The sequence below is a fragment of the Marmota marmota genome, unplaced genomic scaffold (assembly GCF_001458135.2).
Source record: "Marmota marmota marmota unplaced genomic scaffold, marMar, whole genome shotgun sequence".
NCBI lineage: Eukaryota > Metazoa > Chordata > Mammalia > Rodentia > Sciuridae > Marmota > Marmota marmota.
In genome coordinates, this window is record NW_026000082.1 from 7,132,483 (window position 1) to 7,154,141 (window position 21,659).

The 21,659-nt window shown below is 39.8% G+C and overlaps 1 protein-coding gene across 27 annotated transcripts in view; it reads right to left on the reverse strand.

The window, feature by feature from the left end:
- Fggy (FGGY carbohydrate kinase domain containing) overlaps positions 1–21,659 on the reverse strand; it is a 415,454-nt gene that overhangs the window by 255,453 nt on the left and 138,342 nt on the right. For all 27 annotated transcript variants that reach the window (XR_007351974.1, XR_007351976.1, XR_007351975.1 and 24 more), the window contains one exon: positions 15,584–15,699. Coding sequence is in view for 22 of the 27 variants with exons in the window: in XM_048815295.1 (XP_048671252.1) it covers positions 15,584–15,699 (116 nt within the window). In the remaining 5 variants the exon portion in view is untranslated. The remainder of the gene's footprint in view (positions 1–15,583; positions 15,700–21,659) is intronic.

A 21,659-nucleotide genomic window follows, 5' to 3' on the forward strand; every position in this document is an offset into this window, starting at 1 on the left:
CAGTACGATGTTTGGGTCACTGCCTACTTCTCCAGCTCCATCTCCCCCTTTACTCTGACTTACATAGAATTTTCCCACAAATTCCCACCACGACCCTGAATTCCTGCTGTTACTTCAGTTAACATATGCTTCACACAACTCTTCACCTGGAAAACACCTTCTCATTGAAGACTGAAACTCCAAGTGGCCCAACTTGTCCCCAGCCTCCCCCTTTTCGACAACACAACTCTCATTTCATTGGAAGCTGCAGTATGAACTGTGAAAAATTTGTCTGTTTCCAGTTTCCCTGCTGACCAGTGAGCTGTAGGCTGAAGTGACTGGGTAGGTGGTTAGCATGCCCTTGTGTCCTTGGTCCTTGTCCTTCTGCTGCTGAGAACATGGATTTGATGCTGGAGGCAAGATCATAGACCATAAGAGGAGGTTCTGAGGTATATAGGGGTGCACAGAGAACTGAAAGAAAGGAAGGGCTACAGGATAAAGACTGACGGGAACACAGTGCCAGAAGAAGTGGCCAAGCTGAAGCTCCCCACCCCACCACCCTGTAAGATCATTGGAAAGTGGGAAGGTTATGCTGGGAAGTGGCAGGATTTGATTTTCCTTATCAAAGTTCATGCTGGCTATGGTGTGCAGAATGGATTGGAGATGGCAAGTTTCCATTCAGTGAGGAGTGTTAGAAGCCTGTTGAATAGTCAAGGTGAGAGGCTATGGGAACACAGAGTTGGCAGCATTTAAAGGTAGAGAGAGTGCATGGATTTCAGCCTAAAACTGGCAGCATTAGATATGGGGGATAAAGGATCCAGTGGTGTCAAGGGCTTGCAGAACAGACTGAGAGGTGTTATAATTCACTAAGATTAACAAAACAATAAAGAACAACCTTGACCTCTGTGCTTGCAAACAGAATGCTGAGCACTGCTGGGAAAAAAAAAATCATGCTACAGGATAGATTCCTAGTACATTCATGACCCTCCCTCTGCAGGGGTTCCAACACCATTAAACAATCTCCAAGTTTTTTCTCTAATCCTCTTGATTCCCCTTCTCTGAACTTCTATTTTTAAACCTTTTCCTCTCTTCTCAAATTCTGGAATCCTTTGCTTCTCTATCACTCTCTGGAATGATCATCTCACCTCCCATTTCACAGAGAGAACATACTGCATGAAAGGAACTCTCTCCACCTTTCATTTTCAAGCTCAGGTGCTCCCCAGTTCTGCACTATATCCCTCTTCTTCCTGTCTATTAAAACAGAGTGGCTTTATGGGAGTGCAGACCCCCACCCCCTAGAGCCTTCCAGTTCAAACCCTCCCTTCTCCCTGGTATCCTCAGACTCATTGCTGGAACCTCTCTGTGCAATCAAACACGGTCAAGTGACTCTTCCACCTTCAAGAGCCACATAACATCTACTCCATCTATTTCAAAAGTCTTCCTCCCCTAGGGTCTGCCCCATTTCTGTTTCCTTCCCTCCCAACCAAATATCTTCAGAGCTGTCTGAATTTCCTGGCTTCATTTTCTCATCTCCAATTCTGACTTCTGACATCTATCTTGGCTTGAACCCTGACTAAGTAACCTTATGACTTCGGTAATTAACTTCCTTAGAAGTAAGAAGGCTATATTTCTCATCAGCTATTATAAAACTCCTACCAGGTGCTTGGCACAACATCTAGTTAAAAACTCTGCAGCTGCTGCAGTAATTATTATTTACTCCTCAACACTTTTTTCTGACCCAATTATCATAATAAAGTGGCTTTCCCTAAGGTCCCTGCTAGGGTCTCAATGTGTACAATGCAAAAGTGTACTGAGGTGGGTTTTGAGGGAGGTGTTTAGGTCATGAGGCCCTACCCTCACGAATGAATTAGTGCTCACATAAGAAGGGCTGTGGTAGTGAGTTTGCTCTCTTGCCCTCTGCCTTCCACCACATGAGAACACAGAACGAAGGCCCCTACTAGATGCTGGCAACCTGACCTTAGACTTCAGACTCCATTACTGAGAGAAATAAATTTCTGTCCTTTATAAATTACCTAGTCTATGGTATTGTGTTATAGCAGCACCAACGGAGCAAGAAAGCCCTCTGGTCATTGTATCATTGTATGGAGCGGATGTGGTTCAGTTCTCTCCTCACTTCTATCTCAATATGCTTGATTGTTCCCTCCATTCTCCATCTCTGGGTCTTCCTATATCCTTGTCTGCGTAGGCTTCCTCTGTGACACATCCTTCTCAGCCTGGCCTTTAATGTCCTGGAATTCCTCAAAGCTTTTTCCCAGATCCACTTCCCTTCTCCCTTATGGTCTCTCACAATTGTCATCAGCTTCAAATATCACCTACACTGAGGACATTCGAGTCTATTTCTAGCCTTACCTAACTTCCCCACATAGGCCCACTGCCTGCTCCCCATTCTTATTTGGCTATCTCAAAGGCACTTACTATCTTTCCCTTTTGTTTAACTCTTCTTTGAAACATTTATCTGAGTATTCCATAACATTTGTTCAATTACTTACCAAATATCCACCAAGTAACTGCTAGTTCTTTTTCTTTTTGGTACCGGGAATTAAACCCAGGGGCTCTTAACCTCTGAGCCCCCCTCTGTTTTTATATATTTTACTCAGAGACCGGGTCTTGTTAAGTTGCTTAGGACCTCTCTAAGTTGCTGAGGCTGACTTTGAACTCATGATCCTCCTGCCTCAGCCTCCTAAGCCACTGGGATTATAGGAGTACGCCACCATGCCTGGCTACTACTATGTTCTGGACTATTTCCTGTGTGCCACCTTATCTTAGAAAATATGTCAGGTAGCTTGTACCAAATAGGCACAGATAAAATAAGGTAGGAGGGACTAAAGATAAATAAAACTAGAGATGAGAAAAAGTGAATTAGATGAGTTTATACTAATGGCTCAGAAGCCCACTATGGATGAGTCTCAAATATTCTTTAAATACTCAAGTAGCCAAAGGAGTGAGGGATATTTTGTCAGTTCTTCCATATGATGATCATGAGAGACAGAGAAAAGCAGTTATTAAGAAAAACTGGAAGAAATTCAAAATTATTTGGATACTTGGACCAGTATTTCCCTGAGAAGCCTGTATTAAGAAGATGGTGTGAGGTCATCAAAATTACTAAGTAGAGGTGTTACTTTCCCTGCAATGCCCTCAGGTGTTAAGGGACATGCTTAATAATAGTCATACAGCTAGGACATAGCAGGGTCAGCTTTCAAACGCATGTCCATCTGGCTCGAAAACCCATGTTCTTTCCATTACCACAAAGGTCATCAAAAAAAAAAATGCCCCCCTGCCCCAATCAGCTCTGAGTCAACACCAGAGGTCTACATGTAAAGTCCATGATATGTCCATAACAGAACAATGTGTGATTCACAAAGCTCTGTATCTGAACCATCCCTGGGCAGGTTCTGCATTTTTCACTTTAAAGGAAAATAAATATACAGTCCTTGGTAGAGAAGAATGGGGGAGGGAAGCAGAGCATGAAGTATTAATAAACACCATAAAATCATTACCTGGTCCCTTAAGTAGCCTCTGAAGTAAGGGCAGTGGGGAAAAATGGCAGGAGGTTTTTTTTTCCCCCCCTCTCCTAATAGATTGTACATTTCAATAGCTAAAAGGGTATGAAAATTTAACGGAATTTTAAATGTCTTTCTAGGTTTTACGATACCACAAAGAGATCATCTTCTTTCTTCTCGCCACAACAACAGATGGGTGGCAGGGAGGGGTCTGTGACTCACCACCTCCCTGTGCCTGCAGAGGCTGCCGGAGCGCCGGCACGCTTCTGGGATCAATAGGGTTCATGGCAATGCAGCCTCTGCCAGCAAACCTTGGAGAAGGCCATTAGTCAATGGTGACCTGCCACCCTGACCACAGAAGCTCTCTGATGTGGATTCTCAGAAAGGTTAGCCTGTGCTGGGAAGCTGAAAAGGTCACGGGGACCGTGAAGTCAGCACTCATGGAACTGGGTTGAAGGACACTGCAGCAGAGCCACAGAAGTCACCTAGGACACTGAGGCCACCACCAACCAGCTGCATGACCAAGAGAAGCTAGGGAGAATGATGACAGGTCACAGGAGGCCAACCATGGACAGTGGCTATCTTTCAAGAACACTGAACCTCTAAATGGACAGCAATATGAGTGACGTGAGGTCCAACCACAATCTAGAAGCAAGTCCCAGATCAATAAATTTCAGAAAAAGAAAAAAAAAAACCCACACTGAATTGTGCTTTGCCCCCCCCCCCACACACACACACACAACTATGCAAGGTATGATGGCACTCATTCTCCTGGAATTCCAGAGGTTTTCACACCCTCAAGCCTCTTCCTTGGCTATTTCAGAGAAGGGGAGGAAGGAACCTGTGAGATAGCACTGATCTTTCATGATCCTGACTAATCTTCTCACAGCACTCAGAAGGGGCTTTGGTTTTAGACAGATCTGAATTAAAAATCTTCCAGGTTATTTCATGAGGTTAAGATGACTTCAGACTCCTCAACTTGCACTTACTGGATCTAAACTACCTAATTCATCCAGGTCACTCTCCCATAGATGTAGCACTTGCTTTTTGTCAGCAGCCTTTATAAATGTGAGGACAAGAAGGGGACACATGACTTCAGATACATTCTGACCAGGACGGGGCTCTTGTTGACATTGATCTGAGTGTTAATGCTCAGACCCAGAGGCTGTATGGCCTCCTGGTCAGATGTGCAGTCTCTGGAGCAGATCTATCTTTGGCTCCATTCCCCACTCTGTGACCATTAGCAGCTTGCTCAACCTTTCTGTGCCTCAGGGTCCTCATCAATAAAATGAATATTCTAGTACCTACCTTGACTGGTTAAAAGAATTAAATAAGTTAATAGTAATAAGGCATTTAGAAGTGATTGCTAGATAATACATAAATATTTCTTTGATTTATGGATCCTTAGGAATCAAGCACTCTAGCAAACCTAGGTTACTACTGAGTTTACATATATACCATTGAGAAGCTCATTGGTTTTCCTTCCTTGTATTTTTAAATGAAAAAAAAATGACCATAAATTTATACTTGACAAATATATACTTCATTATTTTTAACCCACTCTACTGGCCTGAAGGGAAAAAACTCAATTATTTTATTCAATGTATTAAGTATGGTTTTGAGGTATGGTTTTATCTTCTGCAGCATTTATAAATTTATCAAGCAAGTCATCTAGCATTTATCTAAGTTGTTGATTGAAAATACTGACCAAGGCAAGTTAACGTGAAATGTGGTATGTCATACCACCACAGCCTCATAATGAGATGAGATTAATTCTAAAAATTACAGTTTTTGAGATAGTTGGTCAGCCACTTGGGAACTAATTTAAACATATCACACACTCCAAACATTTCTATTTTGTCTATGAGAGAACTACTTGGAATTTATCAAAAAATGAGTGGTACTTGGGGTACATTTTCTCTGTGCTTTTATTGATATATCAATAGCATTCAACAGTATTTAATTTGCAGCTGCTCTGTCAATAAACAGATACATGAATGCTAGACTCAGTTAATTTTGGATAGTGACAAGTGATCAGAAGAAAATACAACAGGGAAACAGAATACTGCTGGTGAGGGAGAAGGAGTGTTTGCTCTGAGGAAGAGAAGGCTTGTCCCTCGTTGACATGGGAGCTGAGATCTGAACAGAGAGATAACCACGTAAATACTTTGAGAGGGGCCACGCCAGGCAGAGGGCAGAGTTGATACAAATCCACACTAAAAATGTTTAAGGAACAAAAAAGAAGGTCATTGTGGGTGGATGGTGAATAAATGGTGGTAGGGCAAGTGATACAAGTCAGAGAGGGAGATCATGCAGGACTGTGTTGGGTGTGGAAGGAATTCAGATTCCCCCCATTTGCCACTCAAAGCTACTGAAGGATTGTAAGCAGGAAAGTAACCTGATCTGCTTTAAATTTTTTTTAAAAAATCACATTGGTTGCTGTGTGGAGAATGGATTACCTGAGGGAAGAACAGTGATAAGGAGAACTTTTGAGAGGCTAGCACACTAATCCAGTAAGAAATGAATATATATATGTTGAACAAGGTTAGTAACAGTGAAGAGGGGCAGAGATGTTTAATTCAGTGTCAATTTTGGAGCAAAGCAGAAAGGTCTTGTTGGTGCATTCATTATAAATTGTTAGAACAAGAGAAGCATTAAGAATGGCTTCCAGGTTTGGGTCCTGACCAACAAGGAGCATTGAGGTATCTTTTACCAAGATGAAGAAGACCAAACCAGTAGTATGGTGGGTGGCTGGGCTGTGCGTATCCATCAAACATGGATTTTGGGGTGATGTACACAGAGAAGACAAAGAGTCTTAAAAAACTGACTGCCTAATTGAGAAAACAAAAGCAAAAAGGTAAGAAGTAAGCAACAGGTGCTAATGGAGCGTGGAGGATACACCAACAACCCATTCTGCAACATGATTCTGTTGCTAGAAAAGAACTTTAAGGAATGGCAAGGCCTGAGGTTAGGTTTGCATGACCTACACATAGTGATGTGGGGTGGTTCCCAATAATCATTTCTCACAACTGCCTGCTTAATAGTCAAAATTAACATTGAGAACACAGGGTAATAGTTTATAGGGAAAAAAAACTTGAGAAATTGGGATAATATACCATTTCTCACCTCTGAGGAGCAATTCAATTTTACTCTCAGGGGCTCCAAAATGACATCTACAACTGATTTTCTTAGAGGTGTCCAGATGGGTGTAGCTATACAATATTTACTGCAATGGTCAAAATAGTCTCAGGTTTCATTGTCTTTCTATCACTTTTGGTCCAAATGGAGCTAATTGGAATATGATTGTGATTATGATTAGAAGCAGAGTTCTAATTAGTTTTTATTATATCTTGGTTAGATTAAGGCAGTGATTAAAAACTCCATCTACCCAGGGATGGAACTCAGAAAAAGGTATCCCTCATCCATAAATTGGCAAAAATTACCTAAGATTATTCAAGGGGTACTTGCTTTGGCAGACATGACCTGCCACCTAAACAAAAATTTGAACTCAGAGGGGTGGACACTCTGAAGATTTACTGCACTTGACCTGCATTATTTCCTTCAATCCCTATAATATCTTCATAATATACCAATTAAGGCTCACAAAGATTATGTACCTCACCCAAAGTCACATATGGCTGAGCCCAAATGGTTTGCAGACATCAGAGCCAGAACTGAAGTCAGATCATTTTTGAGTCTGGAAATAAATATATTAATTCTTAAAATAGGCAACCATTAATATATTACTTAATTATTCTAGTTTATCAGTCACTTAAGAGCTTGATGAGTGTGTGCCCAGATCCACTTGGGCACAGCCAGTTTCTATATGTACATAGGTAAGAACTAGACAAAAGACTGGATGCATTCACCTATGGAAGGTATTCCCTACATTCTTCTAATGGTTGGCATCACTTAAATGACAGTGCCCACCTTAGCTAAATGATCAAATTATTGAAAAAGCTCAAACAGGAGAGTTGTCATGGAATAGTCAAACAGCAATAGTACTAGGGATCAGAAAACCTAATTTCTTGTCTCAGTTCTGTTCTGTCAATAAAGTACTGCAAGACCATAGAAATTCATCTCATTTCCTGGAGTCTCAGTTCTTATCTAGAAATTAAGGGCATTAGAGCAATATCTCTATGATCCCTTTCAACTCTGATTTTCACTGCTTCTCCAGAAGTAGGGAAAGAAGTTGAGAGTTGACCTCACTTTGGGGGGTTTCCAATCATCTTTCAGATGCTATAGTGAAAGGAGGAGCATTTCCATGAAACCTCATATGCAGGAAAGCCTCTGAAAGTCATTATTTCACATTATCATGATGTGGTCATCACTGTTCCCTTGTCCTTCAGGCTCTGAAGGGCTGTTCCTGGAAGGGCCAGCAGCTGAAATGGTACTTCTGGGCATCTAAGGGGTGGGGGCACTGTGCTGGCACAGAGTGTTGAAAGAGTGAATATTCCTGTCTTCCCAGTGCCAAGGTGCACTTAAAAATGATAAGAGCCAGCATTTGCACAGGCTGCATCAACCATGCTGTCCTGAGACATCTGATATCTTATTTCAGCTTCACAACAAAGGCTTATGGAAGGGATGGTAGCTAATGGGTATTGTATATGATTATAGAAAAGAAAAGGGTTTGTTGCATGGACACACACAAACTCATTTTCATAGGAGCTACAAAATTTCTAAAATGGACCCTGCTGCCCTGTTTTATTTGTAGTATTGGCAGGAGTAGTAATTGAAACCACTAGGATTAGAGCAAACCCTACTATGTTGACTCTCTTACTAGTAGCCTATCTTCAAAGATAGGACAAAAATCCCATTAAAATAAGTATCCAGTCACCTCTCCTACCCCATACCCACCATCCCTCCCCATTGAATCTAGGTCCACCAAGTCCCAGGCAACCTCAAGAATACCTGGACTCTTTACCTTCTTCATACTTCCACACAACTGCCTGTGCTATTTCTTCTGCCATGGAAGCCATTTTCACTCCTTTCCTGGTAAACTGTCACTCATATTTTTCAGACGCATCTCAAATGCCCCCTCATGAAAAGACTTCCTTGATACCAACACCATGTCAGTTACTTCTTGCTCTGCTTCTCCAGAGTGTTGTAGACATCCACAGACTTATTCACCTCTTCCCCTAGTGGACATGAGTTTCCTCAAGGAGATGGACCACGTTAAATACATTCTTGTATTAATTTTGTGTACTCAGCCCAGCATGTGGCATATGGGAGGTGCTCAGCAAGTGTGGTGACAAGAACGGATGAATGCATGATAGGATGGATGGCAAACTGACATGGAAGCTTCTGGGACATTCTCTCTAAGGAAGAAGTTCAAATTTGAAGGGTAAAATAAGGCAGTACAATACTCAGAGGATGTGTATTTATTTTCAGGTATTGGAAAGACTTGGTTATATACAGGAATGAGAAGGGAGATAGGAGGATGAGGTAATATCAAGGGTTCAGAGTGAAGGGCAGAGGCAAAGCCTTGTCCAGAATATTCACAGGGATTACAACCTTCTTTGCAACATGGGAAGAGATTGTGACAAGTCCCATATAATCTAGATAAGGCTAGGAGTATTTGTGGTCAAAGACTCTTCAGATCTCCCCACATAAATTAGAAAAAAAATACACCTATATGACATGACATGAAGATGGAGAAGCAGCAAAGCTCCAGGGGAAGCCCTTGAGGTCAGAATAGTAACAGTGAATTACATGATTTATTCACATCAAAATAAAAAGCAAATTTCACATTTTAAAAAATGAATGAACGACTCTGGCTAATGTCCAGTTCTGTTGGGAAAATTCAGAATATTGTATATTGTATATAAATAGCTTGAAAAGGATTTAATAATACCAGCAACTATGGATGGCATCTCTGGATTCATTTTCCCAACACTGGTCTTGATCACTGTAGTAGGTAGAAATTCTTCAGGTGTATTTCCTCAAGATAATTTCCTCTTCTTTTCCTTAAAGATGGAGCAGTATTGATGCAAACACTCCTATCCTCTGCTTCTCTGTTTTCACTTATTCTATTCACAGGAAAAGGAATCACTTAGCTGATCCTTGAGGCTTGAAAGAATGCAACATCCATGGGGCCATGATAATAGAAGTGGGGCCGCAGCCCTGAAAGCATCTGTGCAGGCCTGCCATGGGTCTCTTTTGGAACCACCCATGCCCAGGAAGATCAAGTGAAGCTGCCACAGGAAAGCAAAGCTAGATTTCTTTTCTCTTTGTCTTAACTTTTTTTGCCTGCCAATCAGTGGATGAATAAATGTCAAGGGGGTCCCAAGGCCCAGCCAAGACTCCAAGTAGAAGCAGGAGACCATCATGCTCTATAACAGCTGACCAAAGCTAATATGGCAGTTTTCTGCAAGTGGTTCTGTGAATTATTCTCTGCTTGTTAGATCTCAAGAATGGAACAGTGGTGAATACTGGCACATTTATGTCCCCAACACATACTTATTATTGGTCAACATTCTTTACCTACAATAAAGCCTGCAGGATAAAAGTAACTAAAATGTAGCTTTTCAGTTACAGCAGGGTTTATTTTACTTTAGGAAAAGTGAAATCCCCAACCTTCATAAAACAAGTTGTTGTAAAATATTTCCTGTTCTGGAAATGTCTCTGGGAGATTTGCTGTAGGAATGATGTGGTACTGCAGTTATTATTTGGTCTGAGGTATAACTTTCTACAGTAGTTCCTTCCTAAGTAGAGGTATTTGTGAAAGATCACTGTGATCACCTACTACTATAATTTAATTAAAAGAATTTATAGAGACATCCTTAAGTGTTAGGGACACCTGAAGCCAAGAAGGGATTTATATATCAAATCTCTCACTCAAGCATACATTTAAAGGCCAGGGAAGTACTTCAATGGTAGAGTGCTTGCTTAGCATGTACAAGGCCCTGGGTTCAATCTTCGGTACTGCACACACACACACACACACACACACACACACAAAGGACATACGCAATCATTCAACAAATATCTCATCAGTGTCTACTACATGCCAGGTGACTGTACCCACAGCATCTGTGAAATTAAATTCATGTGAAATTGAAGGCCTAAAATATAATCTTGCAGGGGGAGAGAAAACTAGTTTAAAAAAGGCTGCCTCCTTCTTCTTAAGAACCCTCTCCTTCCCTATATGCCTTGTCTTCATTCTGCCTCTCAGTTTAAGAGTTAGTAATTCCTACTTGAACCTCACATTTGTTCTTTGCCTAGCTTTCCTAATCTCAAATAATAAATTATCTATAAGCTAATATACTGAATCCTTTATATAACAAAGCTCTCTCTGTAATGCAAATAATCACTCTATAATTCAGTCATGTTGTACATGTGAATTTTCGTAAAGTGGCCTACCCCAGTAATACAAGGAAGCACTTTTCCCAGGAAGTAAAAAGGCAACTGGGACATGCTGAAAGGGAGCCTGGACAGTCGATTAGCACAGGTGGAATGTTGCTTATCTTCCTAAGAGTCTTTCTCCCTGCTGATCTCTTCCTTCCTGTTTGCCTTTGATAGATGTTTGGGATTAGATAGGTAACCTGGGAATGATTCATGTGAAATTGAAGGTCAAAATTTATTGACACATATCATTTTACTAGACTATGGGTAAATAATCTCCTATGGGGGGAAAAAACTGGGTTTGGGTTTCCCCAACAATTTTGAACATTAAATCAACTAGTGTGGTTTTGATTGTAAGGAAACTTTTCTATTATACTCTTTTAAATCACAAAATTATTTTTCCATATTTTGTATAATGTTCCAAAGAAACCATCCAAATACCTCCTTGAAAGAAGACATTAGGTAGGAGTATTTCAGCTTTGGAGACTTGCATGTAGTTACTTAAAACATTGTAAATATTCCCTTCGTCCTTGAAATGCACCATATAAATATTGCATTTGATCCTTAACTTACACTTCATAAATAATTTATTTCAAAAATATTCTTCCATAAGACCATCAGTTGCTGAGGTGTTCAGTTTTCAGGGAAAGCATTTATTTACTGCATGAGCCGAGGAAGGCTGGTAAAGACTTGGCTAAAAGCTCCACGTGGAGCAAATTATGGTAATTATATTAATGCTCAAATCCATGATGCTCAATGCTCAAATCTGTTAAAAGGTTTTGTGCTATACTGCCCACATCTTGACGGGCAATGAGGCCACTGAAAATGCTTAACACTTTACAGGGAGACTTCCGAGATTCATTTTTCATAGTTCCAAGAACTGTTGAAGAATGTCTGGAGGTGGCTTCCAGAGGAGTTTCTGAAAGTCACAACTGAGAGTAAATGTCTTCTGCCTCAGGTTCAGACCAAAACTCCAAGCTCAAGTGCCCGGAAATGGAAATCAAAGGAAGCTTCTCACAGTTAATTTTGACAAATGGATGAGTTTTAATTCATGTTTGGCAATATTCTGGTTAATGATGTCTCCTTTGCACATCCATTAAAAACCCATTAACTTAACAGGCAAAATCTAATAAAGTTACCCTGGAAATTTTCTGCTAAATTAACATTATGGACTTTAAATGAAAATTTCTGTAGGTATTGCTCTATTAGCAGAACTAATATACTAATGAAACATGTACCTCATGTAAGATGGGGAAACGAAGAAGAGAAAAATGTTAAAATAATCAGAAAAGAAGATGACTTGAGGCCCAAGTTGCCAAAGATCGCTGAAGCCATTAAGTACCCTCATCACAACTTTTAAAAGCAAGAAGATCTTGCTCATAAATTTATCCACTTACCAATCAAGTAGTAATTTAGCTATAAAAATATGCCATGCCTTCTGCTAGTACTGGAAAGACAGATGTAAATAAATGAAAATTCTTGTGCTGAAGAGCTCACAGTCCAGTATGGAATCAAGATATATAAACAGGTAATCAAGGTGTTAAGCATTTCCAGTACTATTCTAAAGCTAATATCTAACACGACTCAGGAAACTCAGGGAAGAACAAGTAACTTTGGGGGACATACTAACTTTAAAAATCACTTAACTAATTAAAATGGAAAAGTGTGTTCCAGTTAAATATTAGTTTCTTCTAGGTCCTCACATTAGGAAGGTTCCAATCCTGACATCACTTGTTGGTTCTATGCAAGCTTAGATAAGGTAAGTCTCTCTGAGCCTCCTCTGTCAATAGGCTAACAATGCTTTGGTCAGTAGGTGTAAGAACTACATGAGACAAGTATGTAGAACCCAGAAGGAAAGGGAGAATCAGCATTTACTCACTCATAGGCAAGTGCTCTACCATTGAACTACAACCCCAGGCTCATGGTAAGCTTTTTTTAATTGCTATCAGACAGGACAGTGGAGGTAAAGCAACATTCTGAGACTTGTTAAGACCATTGGTACTTAGCTCCCAGGTTCAGTGTGTTAGCACCAATTTGCTTTCCATTCCAGGCCAGAAAGCCCTTTCCCTGGCTGGGGTCTAACAGTTCTTCGTCAAGGCTGGGAGCTCACAGAGAGCCTTCAGACAATCACATTGGGTTCTAAGGACTTAGAGGCCCATTTTAGCCACTAAAGCATCAGTGCCTGGATGTGATTGACTGGATTGTGACCCCAAATTCAGATGTTGAAAGCCATATCCCCTGATGTGATGACTGTAAAAAACAGGGCCTATAAGAAGGTAATTAGGATTAAATGAGGTCATAAGAGTGTGGCTCTGATCCAATAGAATTAGCATCCTATTGAGAAAAGACACCAGAGCTCATTCCCCACCCTGATGCACAAAAAGGACAAGTGGGCACACACAGAGATGGCAACCACCTACAGGCCAAGAGAAGAGGACTCAGAATGAAACCTATCTTGTCAGCACCTTTATTTTGAACTTCCCAGAATCCAGAAGTGTGAGAAGTAGGTTTCTGTTATTTAAGTCATGGAGGTTATGGTATTTCACTATGGTAGGCCTAGCAGACTGAGGCACTGGGATCTCTTTGCTGCTGATTCTCTTAATTCTTGCTATCGATTAGTCCAAATTATTGTGTTTAACCATGCACATTCAGTCAGCAGACTCTTTTTAAAATTGTTTTTGGTTCTGAGGATTGAACCCAGGGCCTCTAACATGCTAGGCAAGCGCTCTACCGCTGAGCCACAACCCCAGCTCTCAACAGACTCTATCAACAACATCTTTATGCCAATACACTCAGGTGTAAGGACAGTTCTGTCCTCCAAAGGCTTGGCATCTCTTTCCTGTTTGGATGTTCAGTTACCTTGCTGGGAGTGAAGCAGTTTAAACTGCTACTCTGATTGGCAGGAGTCCTGACACACCAATAATGGACAGTATCCCCAGATACCAGGAAGGTAAATGTTTGGCCCTATTTCTCAGCTGCTTTCCCAGTTTCTGGCTCCAAATGGTATCAACATGGAGCACTTTAAGACAAACCACCATATGATTTAAATTACTGATACTTTATTATGCTCTGCAAAGTTGCATTAACTGATCACACTGCAACCCAACTGTACTCCTCCCCAGTTCAGGCATGGACACTTGTCCCAGTCTAGCTCAAGTTGGCTCTGGGTACTGCATATCAGACTACTGCCTAATCCCAGTGGAGGCCAGCCACATAGCCACATCCATTCCCGTAGTCTAGTATGTCCCATGGAAGAGTCAGACCTAGCATCTTAATAGTGGGTAAAGAGCTGGACCTCAATTTCCCCATCTATCATGGGAATCATGAAACAAATAGATTTGTGGGGGCCAACCAAGGTAATGTACATAAATCACCTAACAACATGGAATGTAACTGGTGACTAATGACTGCTGTTTGCTTCCCTCCTCTCTTCCCTTGTTGTAAGCACCTCCCCCGTTTTACCACCTCAGATCCTGTGATGGTTTCAACAAAGCCACAGAAATTCTAGCAGAACTCTTTCTGCATACCTCCCTGGCTCTGTTCTTTTCTCTAGATGTAGCTATTATTAGTTGAATAGATCATAGACAACATACCAGAATCAGCAGGGTACATGCTACTTGCATCCTTTGTTTCTATTCTATGTACTTGAATTTTCATAGAGTAGTCCTGGGATTCTACCCAAGATAGGTAGATTGAAATGAAATAACTGACTCAGAAATCAAGGTGGTCAGAAATTGTAACAGACACTACTAGTTTGTCAATACTTAACAGTACAACTTTCAAGATTTAGTGGTCACATAGATGGACACATCTAGTCAATCACTACATTTTCCAGCCGCTTCTACAGCCCACCGGGACCTTCTGAATGAATGCTGGTCAACAGGAAGTGGTCAGATAGGAGGTTATGCTGCCCTCAGAAGACTGAACATAATTCCCCTGGTCTCTATTCTTCTTTCTCACTGGCTGGGAATGGATAAGAGCTGAAGCAGTTAGTTTGGACTTACTGTTGGAGGTCCTGCTTGGACAATGGCAGAACTGCACTAATAGCTACTTACCTCTGCTCTATTACATAAGACAGAAATGACCTCCTATCCTTTCTACCCTTATTGTTACAATATTTTAGCCTGTATGCTAAACAATTCATAACGAGGAATAATTGCTTACCTGATGACAGCTTACTAGAATTTTAAGTAATTGCAATTACTACCTACTAACTGTGAAATGACCTTGTAAACCTCAAACTTTAAATCTCAACTATCATTATCATGTACGTAGGTGAAATTTTTTTTACCGGGCAAACACCTTAGTCACTCACACCTGTGCCATACAGTTAGTGACACACAGAACTGGAAGCCTGGGACTCAAAAGCTTTGCTCAGCAAGTGCTTGTTCACATTCTATTTTCTGTTTTTTGTTTTTTTCCCCCTGATTTGTCTAATTTTGATCTTTTCAATAGCCTTGACTTGTTTCTTGAACCTAACTCTCAACTATTTCTCTTCTACTCCCTGGAAATATACTATGCATCTCCACTTGATTCATGCAAGTCCTAATATGAGGGCCTACATCACGACCTACCCATCATAACTGACTCAGTTGAGACAACTCAAAAAAACTGAGTTGACTTCCTACATTTTAATTCAAACAAAACCAAACCGGTACCCAAACAAACAAATACAAAATTCACCAATATTCATACTTGTACATACAAATGGCCATTTTCCAAATTTTCTATTGTTTTACCTATTTTGTTGTAATTATCAGCAACAAAGTCTTCCAAACCAATCATCTTCCAGAAACTGTCATCCCAACCTTTCTCAGCTGAGTATGTCCATTTGCATACCAGGGAGCAGAGAGACCTAGGAAAATGACAGGAAAGTAAAAGTTACAACATGAACTATGTTTCCTTCATATTTTGCAAAACACCTGTCTAGCTAGCTGCAGTAGTACTGAGAAAGTGAAATAAACCAAAGTAATTATGAATCCCTGTTTAAAGCAAATGTCTGGGCTGGGGTTGTGGGCTCAGTGGTAGAGCACTCATCTAGCACGTGTGAGGCGCTGGGTTTGATCCTCAGCACCACATAAAAATAAATAAAATAAAGGCATTGTGTCCAACTACATACAACTAAAAAAAATTAAATAAGTAAATAAATAAAGCAAAGGTCTCTATGTATACCTGTTATTTACCAGTAGCTCCTTCTTTCACTTTCAGAAGAGCCTCAGCCCTTTATTTGGATCCTGATCAAACAAATTCTGTATATGAATATTTACATTTATATTTATACTTATATGACATTTATGAGAAAAGTAGAAATTATAATACTGATTATCTATTTGATTAAATTGAATTATTATGTTTTAGAAATGACATTGTTAGTTGTAGTTAAGTATTGCTCCTTGTCATTTAGATATATATTAAAATATTTTGGTGTCATATGATGTGATATTTTGAATTTATTTCAAAATAATACGGGAAAGAAAGTGAATGGCATTTTGAATAGGACAGGACTGTTTTGCTTTGTCAGTTGCTGGGATGACAAATGGGTTGATAGGTGTCCATTGTACTATTATGTCTACTTTTGTACCTGTTCAAAATTCTCTGTAATAAAAATGTCTTTAAAAAGTGCCTCATATACATAACTAACAAAAATACTTTAGTCTAAAACCATTTTTAATAGGAGGAAGACTTAAGTACTGGATGTATTCCTTTTTAGCTTTATTTCTCATCAAGTCACCCTTAGTATTTTACATTCCATCAATAAAAGATTCATTGAGTTTCTCTGGAATAAATGGCATGCTCTTGCACATTCTGTGCCTCTGACCTAACCCCAGCAGTTTGGAATATTCTTCCCAGTTCTTCTCCTTAATGTTTCAAACTCTTCCTTTAGCCTAACCTGGGACTCCACTTTGGTATTCCTTTTCTGAGCTTCCAGAGCATGGAGTATATCTTATCACACTGTGTAATAAACTGCTCCTATCTATCTATATATATATATATATATATATATATATATATATAATAAGGAAGATATATATATCTTCCTTATAAACCCTAACATTCCAACCCATTCTCCATATTTTTTCCAGAGCAAACTTTATAAATGAAAATGTTATATCAACCCATGATTAAACCCCTTCCAGTGACCCTTCATGAAAAGGCAGCACCCACCTGTTTCCCCTCCTACACTCCCACAATTGCTTTCTTCATTCTGCAATAGTAATCATTTGAAGTTTCATTTATTTGGTCTCAATTCCTCACTTCCATTTGTTTCTGGTATGATATTCTCTACTATGCATCTAACTTCTAGTTAGCTTCACAGGTCAGCTAAGATTTTCACTTTTCCAATGCAGGACATTCTGGTCCAAAGCCCCTCCTCCAAGCGCCAACCTGGACATACACTCGTCTTATATCTAACAAAGTAATTGTCTTTGCCTGTTCACTATTCCTTTTCTCCCAGTAAACCAGCAACTCCTTTAGTACATAACCAGTCCTACTCATCTCAGTATCACCAGAACAGAGTCATGTAGGCACATGTTGAGCCACAATGAATAGAGATCAAATGGAAGCATTAAATGAATATGGTTTGCCCACCTCACCACAAGCAAATGGTAACTATGAGGAGGCCACAGTCACAGTTTTAAAGACAAACCAAGGCTATTTCAGGGTCAATGCATTCAGGCATTCACACAGTTCACCCACCCACTCATCCACTATTCAGTATTCAGTTAAGATGACCCTGGCACTTACTCTGTTAGGCTCTAGGGACCAGTGGTATGCAAAACGTAAGGGCTTCTGCTCTCACAGAAGCTGAAAGTTTAATTGAGGAGACAGACATTGACCAAACAATCACACCTAAAAACTTATACTAACAAATAACCATAAATATTCCAGAGGACACAAAAAAAGAAATGGGAGCATTCCTCAGAAGAATCTGCTGTAATTTGGTGGCAGGGGTGGGATGGTGGGGTAGTAGGGGAGAAAAAGGAAGGTTCCACAGAGGACGTGACATTTACTAAGGACTAAATTGAAATCAAGAAATGGTATTTATCATTAATGATTTTCTTCAAAGGGGCATAGATGGCAGAACACATTGAGCTGTGCTTAATGGCAACTCACATATTAAAAGAGAGCTAATAAATAACATTTATATATATTAGCAACCATATATATTACATATAATACATATAATTACATATATATGTACACATATATTATAATCATATGTATATAAAATGATTATTTAAGCAAGACCATTTTTCCCCCAATGTCTGGAGATGGCAGCCCACCATGCAGCCTGCTCTGAGGAATACACAGTGGCTAATTCTTTCTGGCACACTATCTGAAATGCCAACTCTTTTGGAACTGTGGTCGTCATGGGGAAGAGCAAAACTCAGTGGAGAAGGATTATTTCCAATGACTTAAGCACACAGGACAACTCTTTACTCCTTAAATGCCTTCTTCATCTCTACTTTGACTGTTAATTCCATTTTAATTATTGTTCCTTTTACTCATCTTTGTCCACTTGGCAAACTCCAAGTCACCTTTATGAAACAGTTCCAATGTTATGCCTCTAGGAAATTTTCCCCCCTTCCTCTAAGTTACACTCATGGCTCTCTCCTTTGAGGCACCACTATAAATTGGAAATATTGCACTGTTATTCTTCACAGCTGAAGAAAGTTATGTTCATGGCCCGGATCTTCCTACCTTCATATTTCTGCATCTTTTGCCATGTATCTATCAGAACATATCTGCTCCTGTTCCCTGCACTGTTCCTTACCTCTGGATTAGGTTCTGATTCATGACTGAATTTAGCCAAAAAAATAAGGCAAAAGAGACTGCACACCATTTGTAGTCTAGGCCTCAAGAGGCTTTAATGTATGTTGCTTGATCTCTTGTATCTCTGGCACTTCCATGAGAAGATCATGCTGGGATAGCCCATTGGTCGCCTGAGGAGGACCTGAGACATATGGAGCACAACAATGAGCACTCGGGTCCAATCTGGATAAGAGAGCCCTATGTAGTCTTGGATCAAGTTGGAGCAGGCAGCCAAAACCCTAGTGAGTCCAGCTGAAATCCCAAAACCACCCATCAGAGCACAGACTAAATAAGCTGTCCACAGGCTAAATAAATTATTTTGGGGTTAAGGTAGTGAGCAGTGGTTGTGGTTTGCAACCAAAATAAAGTTAGAACTTCAGAACATAAGTAAATCAGTCCAAGTAGATTGTCTCCCCCAATGAGGGAAAGTTTAGGAATGTCTCATTTCTTAATGGTTAGAAAAATCAGCCAGAGGGTGTTCTGGAGTGAGGATGACTGAATCCAGAAGGCAGAAAATGCCATGATACAGCTGCCTCTGGAAACTCCATCTTCCTTACAGGTTATACAAACATGATTAAGGTCCATTTCACTCAGGTCTCTAAATCAACTGGCTATCATGGATGTGCTTTTAAGTAGCTGACTAGTAAAGTTAAGAGAATGTATCTGAGGCTATAGGTTCTCCAGAAATCTCTAGGAGACAGAGAAAAATACAGAGCTTTTTAAAAAATTATTTATTTATTCTAATTTGTTATACATGATAGCAGAATGCATTTTAACTCAGAGTGCACATATAGAGCACAATTTTTCATTTCTCTGGTTGTATATAAAGTAGAGTCACACCATTCATGTCTTCATACATGTACCTAGGGTAATGATGATTCCACCATCTTTCCTATCCCCATGTCCCCTCCCTTCTCCTCCCTTTCCTTTGCCCTATCCAGAGCTCCTCCATTCCTCCCATGCTTCTTTCCTGACCCTGGCCCCTATTATGGATCAGCATCCACATATCAGAGAAAACTTTAGCCTTTGGTTTTTGGGGATTGGCTTATTTCACTTAGCATGATATTCTCCAGCTCCATCCATTTATCTGCAAATGCCATGATTTTATTCTCTTTTAATGCTGAGTAATATTCCACTGTATATATTTACCACGGTTTCTTTATCCATTCATGTATTGAAAGGCATCTAGGTTGGTTCTACAATTTAGCTATTGTGAATTATGCTGCTATAAACATTGATGTGGCTATGTCACTAAGTTCTTTGGGTATAAACAGAGGAGTGGGATTGCTAGGTCAAATAATGGTTCCATTTCAGGTTTTCCAAGGAATCTCCATAATGCTTTCCAGATTCATCATTCTAAATGGAGAAAAATTGAAAGTATTCCCTCTAAAATCTGGAACAAGACAGGAATGTCCTTTTTCACCACTTCTATTTAACATGGTTCTTGAAACTTTTGCCAGAACAATTAGACAGACAAAAGAACTTAAAGGGATATGTATAGCAAAAGAAGAACTCAAACTATCACTATTTGCAGATGACTTGATTATATACCTAGAGGATCCCAAAAATTCTACCAGAAAATGTCTAGAACTAATAAATAAATTCAGCAAAGTAAAAGGATATAAAATCAACACCCAAATATCAAAGGAATTTCTGTACATCAGTGACAAATCCTCTAAAAAAGAAACTAGGAAAACTATCCCATTTTCAATAGCCTCAAAAAAAAAAAAACAAAACTTGGGAGTCAACAAAAGAGGTGAAAGACCTCTAAAATGAAAACTACAGAACACTAAAGAAAGAAATTAAAGAAGACCTTAGAAGATGGAAAGATCTCCCTTGTTCTTGGATAGGCAGAATTAATATTATCAAAATGACCACAGTACCAAAAGCACTATAAAGATTTAATGCAATTCCAATCAAAATCCCAATGACATTACTCATAGAAATAGAGAAAGCAATCATAAAATTCATTTGGAAAAATAAAAGACCCAAGTAGTCAAAGCAATTCTTAGTAAGAAGAGTGAAGCAGGTAGCATCTCTATACCAGACCTAAAACTATACTACAGAGCAATAGTAACAAAAACAGCATGGTATTAGCACCAAAATAGATTTGTAGACCAATGGTACAGAATAGAACACACAGAGACAACTCACATAAATACAGTTATCTCATACTCGACAAAGGTGCCAAAGGCGTATATTGGAGAAAAAGATAGCCTCTTCAACAAATGGTGCTGGGAAAACTGTAAATCCATATGGACCAACATGAAATTAAGCCCCTATCTCTCACCATGCACAAAACTCAACTCAAAGTTGATCAAGGACCTAGGAATTACACCAGAGACCCTGCATCTAATAGAAGAAAAAGTAGACCAAATTTTCATCATGTCAGGTTAGGCACCGACTTCCTTAACAAGACTCTTATAGTGCAAGAAATAAAATCAAAAATCAATAAATGGGATGGATTCAAACTGAAAAGCTCCTTCTCAGCAAAAGAAACAAGGTGAGTAGAGAGCCTGCCTACAGAGCAAATTTTTGCCACATGCACATCATATAGAGCACTAATCTCTAGGACATATAAAGGACTTTGTTTTTCTTGTGAGTAAATACAAGGTACTAGCAGCAGAAAAAAATAGAGTTTGCCTCTTCCTGAGCTTTTTTTAAGACCAGGCTTTGATGTTCCCCAAGGTGTTCTACTGGTGAGTTTCCCTCCTAGGACAGCTATTCACCTTCAGGTAAGCCCTACCTGCCAGCCCATCATGCCCTCTCCCCACAGGAGCTTTATAGTATTAGACATAAATGCTTCAGAGACTCAGGGGCTGTACTGGAAAACTGAGGTGCTTCCAAGATAAGAGGGCAAATAAGAGTTCTATTTCTGCCCAGGGACCTCTCAGAGGATGGAAGGCACCATCCATGGCTGGTCAGCCAGAAGGCCAGAACAGCAACTGCTTGCTTTCTTCTGCTTTCAGATTTCTTAATGCCAAACAGACCCTACAAATCTAT